This window comes from Ornithodoros turicata, chromosome 9, assembly GCF_037126465.1.
Source record: "Ornithodoros turicata isolate Travis chromosome 9, ASM3712646v1, whole genome shotgun sequence".
Lineage (NCBI taxonomy): Eukaryota > Metazoa > Arthropoda > Arachnida > Ixodida > Argasidae > Ornithodoros > Ornithodoros turicata.
The window spans coordinates 10,080,438-10,090,285 of NC_088209.1; the positions used below are offsets into that span (position 1 = coordinate 10,080,438).

General features: G+C 46.6%; 1 protein-coding gene across 1 annotated transcript; it reads right to left on the reverse strand.

The window, feature by feature from the left end:
• Positions 1–4,765: 4,765 nt before the first annotated feature.
• On the reverse strand, positions 4,766–7,630 carry LOC135369384 (uncharacterized). Its single transcript, XM_064602976.1, has one exon. The coding sequence runs from the start codon at positions 7,628–7,630 to the stop codon at positions 4,766–4,768; it is 2,865 nt and encodes a 954-aa protein (XP_064459046.1).
• Positions 7,631–9,848: the final 2,218 nt, after the last annotated feature.

Below are 9,848 nucleotides of genomic sequence, written 5' to 3' on the forward strand. Positions count from 1 at the left end.
AGGTTCTACAGGCATACGCTTCACGCGTACAATCACATCATCTCCCAGTCCTGCGTAAAAAAATGTCCTGTATAACGGAAGCGGGAAGACAGAATGAGTTATAGCACAGTACAGGGTTCGACGTGATAACTGCAAGATAAAATCGAGGGGAAAACGCCTGCACAGAAAGTGTACTGCGTCAACTACTCCCTTGTAATAATCCCAGGCAGATCTATCTGCAGAGGGCAGCTCATCCTTTAAGAACTTACTAATAGAACGTCTCAAGAAGAGACTTTCTTCCTCACGAATGAAGCTAACGCTCCACAGCAACTGTCTAGCAAGAAGGTGAACCAAATGAAGACCAGTATTCAAGAGACAATGAAACAGATTACCGCTTCGCATCCTTTCATATTTTGAATTACATACGTAGGTGGCAGAGACTCCGTGCATTTTACTGACAGGAGTCCTGCCAGGGGGCAACACTCGCAAAAAATACCCCGCGCGAGAGGCAAGCCGCGTGTTCACACAAACGCCCCGGCGAATGTCGACAGCCCAACAGCGTTCCAACATAGGCTCAACCTGTTTGTATGGGTCGGTAATCAGGATAGATTTGTGGGTGACACGCCATTTCATTCTTTTACGACAGATGGCGCCACAGAGTTGTTATAGTTTGTTTGATAACGTCCTCAAGATATCGCATCACTTCCACCAAATTTGAAATTACCGCCGCAGCTTTGACTCGGCGTAATAGCTGTTCAACAGATGGCGTTACTTCCACCAGAATTTAAAATGTTCCGCCCGTAAATTTTCATGTCATGATCAACAGATGGCGCTGCTTACGCCACATTTTAAATTTTCCGCCTGTTGTGACGTATAAACAGATGACGAATTTCCTTCGACTTCTGCCTCAACAGATGGCGCTATGGCGAATTTTAAATTTCCAGCAGTCTTCGCTCTTGCTAAAGAGGGTCCTCACGATGATTTCATTTCTGAGAAAAGAGAACAAAAAACATGACGAACCACTTCTACGTCAGTTTAATGTCAAACAGCTCGAGTGATGTATTTCTTAGTGACACAAAGATGAAATTTTTAATTGAACTCGCTCACGCAGTGCAATTGGATGGATAGTGGAGGTTGCTCAGGCTGAGGTGAATAGTATCTCATTTGCAATTAGCAATATCAAAGATATCGTTGATGTTATATCAGAGACTAGCCTCCTCAATAATGTCAGCATGACGAACCAAGCAAAGTTTCCTGCGAGAGAAAGCATTTTTAACCCTACCCTCCACTGCTAACGAAACACTAAAAAAGAAAGAACATAAAAACGAACAAATTCAATCGTTTTTTTTTTCGTGACAGACATGAAATAGATCACAGGTATGTTTAAAGCATATTGTCATTTTAAAGAGTGAGCAAAGCATAGTGCTAATCTAGTTTAAAAAAAAAAACTGTTGAACCTCTACTGAGAACAGTTGAAAACATATTGCAAGGCAATTACACGCATGTCTAGATGTATGGACCAATATTTCTTCTATTGATGTTACGTGACACAGTCAGCTTAACGCAGCACATCGACGAACCGAAGCGGCGTTTAGATTAAGTAAATTCACATACCGTGTAAGGGCGACGATGAGGCAATGCCAAATATGTCCCCAAGGATATACCGCGGAAGAACTGAAATTTTGATATCCCAGAAATGTTCGTGAATAACCCGTTTACGTCCGTGGGACGTCCCCGGGAACAGACTTTCTTCGTCATTTTGCAGTCAGTGGGACGTCCCGCAAATGTCTCTGATGGATATCTTGACGTGAATGGGACGTTTACCGTTTCATATCAAATTAGCTTGTATACTGAGCCATTACACACAATATTATTGTTCTTTTTTTATTTTTGGATCAGATTGTGTTTGGAAGTTTTCCATAAATAGTCTACATATTTTATTTGGGAGAACGGCATGCGACCGCTTTGTAAAACACTTATCTTCAACACTACGTGACCTGCGTATCCCATTGAGAGTGGGGGACACAGCTTTCACTCGCATGCACATACACATATGTGATCATCGAGTAGGGCAATACTGGTGTATTGTCATCAAGCAGGAGAGCTACCTATGGAGGTAGGCTCCTTTACACTAGACGCGCACTATGCTGAAAGGGCAATACTGATTTGGTGTAAGAGATGGAACATATACTGAGATGGCAGTTGTTGGAGTACGGTCATTTAGTCTAGAGTGGGGTGAACTGCGCTTGTGACGGTGAAGATGTTTTTGGAATAATTCGGTCGTCTGCCAACAACGCCGGAGTATAACTGCTGATACTTATGGCGTCCCTTCCTCACAAATATTGTTTCTATTTCAAACTATCTTCCATGATGTGATTACTCTGCAAATAAGGGTGTAAAATCAAAATGATTCTCGCTGTGCTTGCGCAAAAAATCAGGCGCTGGAGCAGTTCTGTTTACATCCTGCAGATGTTCCTGGGAGATACAGTGCCCGACGATCTTCAGCGTCACATTGTGGACATTCGTGTAACGTCTGGTAGACCTCTTGGACATATGTGACGTGCACAACTTTTCTGGGATGTCCCTGGGATACTTCTGGTTTACTGGGAAGCACATAGCGAACAGAATGTCCAACAGATCGCTGGTCTGTTTGTAGAGTTTCTCTGAAGAAAGGACGCAATCACACAAACGTATTGACTGATGAATTTGAAGGATGACTTTCCCGTTGCACGAGAGAGGCCATTTTCTAGAAGGCTGACTCGCTACTGTCCGGTGAGGAGCGAATTCGCTCTACACGTGATTGTGCATGCCTACGAGCTGCTGAAGTTTCTACAGTGTGTACAGATGGTATATGGAAGTGACAGACACAATCATGGATGGTTTTACTGCATTCCGTGACTGTTACAACGAACTCAGATGCTATGAGGGGAAGAGACAAAGCATCACACACACACACACACACACACACACACCAGAGAGGGCTCTGTCGCAGCAGCAATGGAAAGAATACTAGGGGATGACAGGGCAGGCCAAGAAAGGCCACATGATTACCTCCCTCTGGAGTCAAAGCTGTGCTGGAGCACTGTTCAATGTTTCAGCCATTTTTATGTGAAGGTTTTCTTTCCCCACACTTTTATTGACAACTTCCGTGTGACGACAGCGTGCGTTGTAGATGTCATAGGCACTGTTTAATCACTTTTCCGCACACTCATCGCTAGCCTAATCTCACTTCGTTCCGCGTGACCACTTTCGTGCATACACATCGTGTTACAGCGTTTGCAGACTCCCTTTCGTTCCACGTGATCACTTCATGCTTATGTCTTCGTGCTATATCGTTCGGAGAAGCACTCGAAGAGGCGACCACGAATTGATAGCGCACGATAGACACATACCAGACAACCACCAACGTTCCAAGAACATCATGTGGACGTTCATTTTCAACGTCACCCGATGTAGGAAATTTATGGATATTTTGGATATATAAAGGAATATCCACTGGATATCCATCATGGATCTGGACGTTAGGACGAAACTTGGATGACCTCGGGACGTTGATGGTTGTCTGGGATACAGAGAAAAAAGAAACAAGTTCAAACAAAACAGTAATCTCTTCAACGTGACTTATTATGTACATATTTCTATTCACTTAAAACCAAATAAATAAACTAGTGATTCTCCAATGAAATCTTTTTATTGAGATACTTCAACGACAATATAACTGCCTTCTTCGACAGAGTAATCTCATATTCAGAATGATGTCGACAATGTTTTTGACCAAGTGTGTATACATGTTATGGCCAGCGGTGAATTTTAGCTCCCTTTCCTCACACAAGCAACATGCTTCTATACATTCCTGATCGTAAAAGCTATGACCGATATTCACCAGTGTCAGGCACATCCGTAGGCGTTGTGTTCCATTGCGTGTGGGGGTAACTCCATAGCGTGTTCGGAAGCCACTCTTTTGCCAAAGACGTAATACTAACAGGGATGAATTATGCAGACACGAATGGGCATAAACGTATTCCACTTGCCCAACTTCTCTGCTGCATTTATCCTGCCAAAGCGAAGATGACGACTTCGTTAACTCGAAAGTTGCTATGAAGAGAAAGAATATGTGACACAGAAGGCAAAATAGAAAACACACCCTATCTATTTCGCTCTTTTATGATGAAGTGCAAAAGACTTAGCATTGGGGATGAATTTATTTCTTATTGGTGATACTTTTTTCCTTATTTACAAACAAGTCTGTTTTTCAAAAGGACCAGAGTAAATAAAGTTATATACTCGGCAGCTGAATGGAATCCATGCTTCAGGGCGGCGTCAATAAAACACAGACTCTTTGTAGCAAGTTGCATGCCATCGAAACGAGTCGAACAGTCAAACACATCTGTATAAGGAAGAAGGAGACGTCCGTAAGGATCGGTGGCAAACCATTTGATGACAGTAATGGCGGAAGAGAAAATCGAGGGCGGAAGCTCACGAGCTCCCGTGTCCCTGCGATCCTGTCGTCTTCCTTAACACTCCCCGGCGCGGAAGTACAAGTCAATCAGCTTCCAATTTGTAGAGAAGTTGTACTGGCCGGCTTACGGTTTTCCCTCCTGGCAAGTTGATCCTATAGGATCTAACCCTTCCATCTGGGCTCTGTGTTACGTGACTCACACGTCCTAGAGGCCACGATGTTCGCGGCCTTGACTCTGCAGCAGTGAGTACTAGGTCCCCGACGGCGACGCTGTGTGATGGTACGGGCTTGCAGACGTTGGCCGATCTCAGGAGGAGGATGTACGTTTTAACCCACTTCCTCCAGCATTGGTGAGTCAATTCTTCCCGATACATCCACCGTCGTCTCAACTGTTGCGCTGTAGATGTTGTTCCTGCTTCGGGTTCGCGACACGGAAGCGCGGTGAGCCTTTGCCCAATCAGAAAGTAAGGACGCCGTGCGTGGGTATGTCTCTTCTGCTGCTCTCAGGTGGTGACGTATAGTGGCAGCGAGAAGAAAGGGACTGGACTTGGCTCCAAAAGGCACTCGTGTCATGCGCCAAATTTCTACTGGAGGCAACGGTTCGCCTGCCCGTGGCGTCGTGGCATACCACAGAAAACGCAAACAATCTCGGTCAGCACTGTCCAGCACGATCTGTAAAAACGCCTTCTCTATATCCGCTGTGAGAGCCACATGATAAGATCGAAACCGCAACAGCAATTGCAGAACGTCAGGGTTAAGGTTAGGGCCGACGTGAAGAGCTTCGTTGAGAGAGAGAGAACCGTGAGCCTTCGACGAGGCATCAAACACAATTCGAACCTTTGTTGTCTCGCGGTCCCTTCGGATGACTGCGTGGTGCGGCATATAATAGAGAGGCCCGGCCACCAACTCCGGTTGTAGGACCCGTTCAGCGTGTTGAAGACGCAAATACTGACGTATGGTGGAATCGTATTCTTCCAGCAACGTTTGGTCTCTCCGTAATCGTTTGATGGTACTATCCAGCCTCTGGACCGCCAGCTTCTTGTTGTCACCCAATGCTTCAGGCGCTTCCGACTTCCAAGGCAAGCGCACGGTGTAACGACCGTTTAACAACTGCGCTGTGGACCGGAACTTGCGTAGGACAGTGTCACCGTCGGAGTCGGACTGGTGGCGATCAATTATGCCCAAATGCTCTAACTCCCAAAAGGCGGAGAGTTGCTGGTCGATGACGTTGGTATCTTCCTTGTGCACCTCAGCATGGAGAACATGAACCGACGGGATGTGACAGTGACCACCGCTGGCATTTCTGCCTGAGCCTTGAATCGTCCACCCAAACAGAGTTTCAACAGCCACCAGGTAATTTGATAAACGGGTGGTTGCTCCAGTCACAACTCCCCAATAAAAGTCCGCCCCAATCAATAATGAAATATCGGTGGGAGATGAGGGCTCGTCAGCAAGCTGTAGACCCATATTCTTGACGTGTTGCGCTGAGTGCGAATCGAGAACAGGTAATCCATCGGAGCAGATGTCGGGGTATTCAACCGCCTCGATTGCCATACACGATGCCGAAAATTGGCTGCGCAAGACAACCCGCACGCATCGATACTTCGTGCAACTTGACGCAGTGTTTCCAAGGGCCCCAACATGCAAATCTTCGGATCGAAGCAGTGTACATCCGAGCTTCGTCGACGTATCCTGTCGAATAAAACTGCGTTGGCTGCCGCCATCCAGAAGTATGCGTGCGAGACTTCTCCGGCCATCAGTTCCTTCAATCCACACCTTGGCTGTTTGCAGAAGGACCGCCGCGCCTGGCAAAACGGCAGAGGATGAAGAAAGAGACGTCACAACAGTTCCCGTAGACGCATGCACCGTCGACGGCTCTTGTGCTGTAGACTGAGACGACTGCGGGGACTGCTCAGTGCTGGATGAGTTGACTCCGGGGCATAGCTGAGTAAGATGACGTCTATGGCAGCGATCACACTTCAAGACCCGCCTTACCCTGCAATCCTTCGATATGTGCGACCGTCGTCCGCAAAGGAAACACCTGCCCTCCCGGCGCAGGATCAGTCGTACTTCCTCAGGGCTCAAACCAGCAGTGCATCCCTCCAATCGGTGCTGTCCGGACTTGCAAAGCACACACGTAGGAGTACTTGGGGCAGCCATTGCAGGTGCTGGATCTGAGACAGACGACGCGGTTGCTGTCAGCGAAGATGCAGAGGCTGGGGTCGGCTCCCTGCGCTTGGGAACGTCATCTGCCTCCCTTCGGGCTCGTTCCCGACATTCAATCTCATTCTCCAGGAAATCTAGTAGGGATGATAAAGAGTCGCCGTTGGTGTCCTTGCCTTTGTCCTTGGTTCGGTAGAAGTCCATTTCGAGGTCTCTAGGAATCTTCTTCAAGATGACCTGCCGAAGCGGAATTGCGTATTGTGCTGTCGTAACATTTAGGCTCTCCGGGTTCCTGATGCGCACTGTAACAGTCTCGTGGAGCTCACGCAACCCCTTTACGTCGGTGCTGGATCGAACAGTCCTGAGCTCGAAAAGGCGCCCCATGTTTTCGGTCACAAGAAGGTCGTCCTTCCCGAATCGCTTCTGAAGTATGTCCACGGCAGTCGTGTAGTTCTCATCGCTAATTGAGGGACCTTCAATGGCACGGGCTGCTGGCCCAGAAACGAGAGAAACCAGGTACTTCAGCTTGTTGACATCAGTGAGACGTTCGTTTTCATGAATACTCGCACGGAACTGGTCCCAGAACCCCTGCCATTTAGATAGGTCGCCGCTAAAGGTGTCGATCCGCAGCTTCGGTAGAGTGACTCCGGAAGAGTGACTCCGATCTCCTGAGGAGGATCGTCGAGGACCCGTAGCATTAACGCCGTCACTTGCGGAAGCCAAAGATCGGGATGCGGTCGTGCAGTCTAGTGCGGAACACACTTGAAACTTGATTGCAGAGGCTGACTCGAGGTATTGATCGCAGGAATTACACTCGCTCTCTATCAATTCCTCCGGTATGAGACCCTGAACCTCTCGGTCCTTTTCTTTCAAGGTAGCCCACTTCGTTTCCAGAACCGTCGAGGTTTGCTTCAGTTGCTCTCTGGGAAGAGGGGTCGTAGTCAAAAGCGTCTTCAGATCGTTCACCGTTCGGGTTATCGACGACCTGGCCTGACTTCGAAATTTCCTTATGCGATCAAGATCCTCCATTTCCTTACCAGCGATGAGAGTCGGTGTGTCCTTATAGCCTCCTCAATGCTTCCTAGTCGTAAGCTGACCCAGCGGGTCCCGGGTTTCGGCACCAGTGTATAAGGAAGCAGGAGACGTCCGTAAGGATCGGTGGCAAACCATTTGATGACAGTAATGGCGGAAGAGAAAATCGAGGGCGGAAGCTCACGAGCTCCCGTGTCCCTGCGATCCTGTCGTCTTCCTTAACAACATCACTTATTTGATAGGAGCATTTGCTGTCATTTTTCCGTTAGTAAAACGAAGGATGAACTTGTTAAAAACGAATCTCTGTATGAACCGTGGAATATATTTCCTTTGTAGTTGGAATACAGTTTCCCAGATGACTTGATTTGGAGGATTATTCGGTAGAGCTCGAAACAGCACAGTGTTCGCCACAATCTGAAAAGCTTCCACAAATGTTGTCCTCTTGACAGTTGTTAACCCACAACTTGATAGCTGCTTCCAAGAGATATGTTTTCGATTACATGGCAGATGTCGTTGAAATATGTGGGACCTCTTATTCCATTTGCCGCATTCATCTTCTCCTTTTTCTGAGTGCTCTGTTTCGAGGTCTCTGAACCATGAATCGCGAGGCTGAGTTTCAACATCAGACCATGTTGCACAGTTCATTTTTTTTAACTGAGGTAATTTTCTGCTATCTGCTTCTTGCCCGCACTTCCACTGAATCTGACTAAATAATGGAGCTTTCCATTTCGAACTCTTCTTTTTATAATCTTCTCTACCTTTGGTACCTCTCACTCTTACCATTTCACTCTCCTAGAAGCTGCCAATGATGTCTTCATTGCTATGGTCACGCAGTGGGTATGTATTGGGATGACCTATTTTTAATGCCCTCACGGAAAAAATATCTTTCCTAAACGACTGTAAATATGTATTTGTTAACTGGTGTCTATATTTGGCAATTCTAACAAGATTTCCAACATTGTAACTTACCTAAGTCCGCTGGGGTAAAGCCTTTCTCGGAAAATGTGCTATTTTTCTTTGGTTACATCCACAGGTCTCGCAGAGCAACTCCTGTGCACTCGATTATTATACGCTTTCATTATTTGACGTAGAATCTTGACTTAACATTTATGACCTTGATAAGTAAAGATTCAGTAAAGTCAGTAAACTCAGTTGGCCTTTGCGAGCGTTCCACATGAGCGGCTTTATAAATAGAATTAGAGCTATAATTAGATATGTCTTTTCTTTTCAAGAACTCTTGCACTATCTTGTTCGTAAATTCCTTTTCCTCGATCTTTATGTATCAGACGTGGAGTACCGATCCCCTTAAATGCAACTTTAAAGGCTCGAAGAATCCCAGAAGATTTTCTATTGCGAATAGGTACAGCAGCGAGGAAAAGAGAAAAGAGCATCTATACAGAAGAACAAGTAACGAAAACCATCATTTTGACCTTTTAGAGTTTGCATATCTTTGAGGTCGACATGAAATGGTTCGTGCTTTATCATTAATGGCGATACGACCTTCAGAACGTGAGGTACATCCACTATCACATGCAATTATAATCTTTCAGTCCCTGTAAGTGACGAATGCAGGACAATAGACCATTTCTTGGTAGTCTTATACGCATGCCCAGCCAGGTCTGGCGGCCGCAAAGATGTTTGTTGACATGGAAACATGCTAAAGGCTCTCATGCGAGTTGCAAAGTTTTTTCTCGTAATGCCTGTACTGTGCCAACTGTTGAAACGAGGAATGCATTAATGTAGGTACATTGTTCTTCCACTTCCCACTGTAAAAGTGTCACCTAAAGAAGCGGGAGCTTTGCATTCACGCTGTTGGGTGCATGAAGAAAGATTCCCTGTAGATGCCACGAAGAGTTCACATGCTACGCTCTCTGTACCCAGCATCTTTCTCTTTGCTGGTGTTGGCGCATGCACTTTGAAGCTTCTTGCAATGCCTGTAATGTGTTGCGTCGAACTGCACGAGCGTCCCCATGATGTTTGACATGAAAACTGTAGGGGCACTAGTGGTTACCATAGCATTGTAGCCCCTGTGGGGGCGCTGGCTGTTCTCTTATGCTAGGTATTTAAGGAGGAGGCAGAAGAGCAACAGAAGGCTTGATTTCTCGCAGCTCTTTCGGGGCAGCGGTCTGCCGCCTGGCACCGAATAAGCCAGGTCTGTTGTGAGTAAGCCTCCTTTGTGGTTCTTCCCGCGTGCGGCTGATGCAGTAGAGTTTGG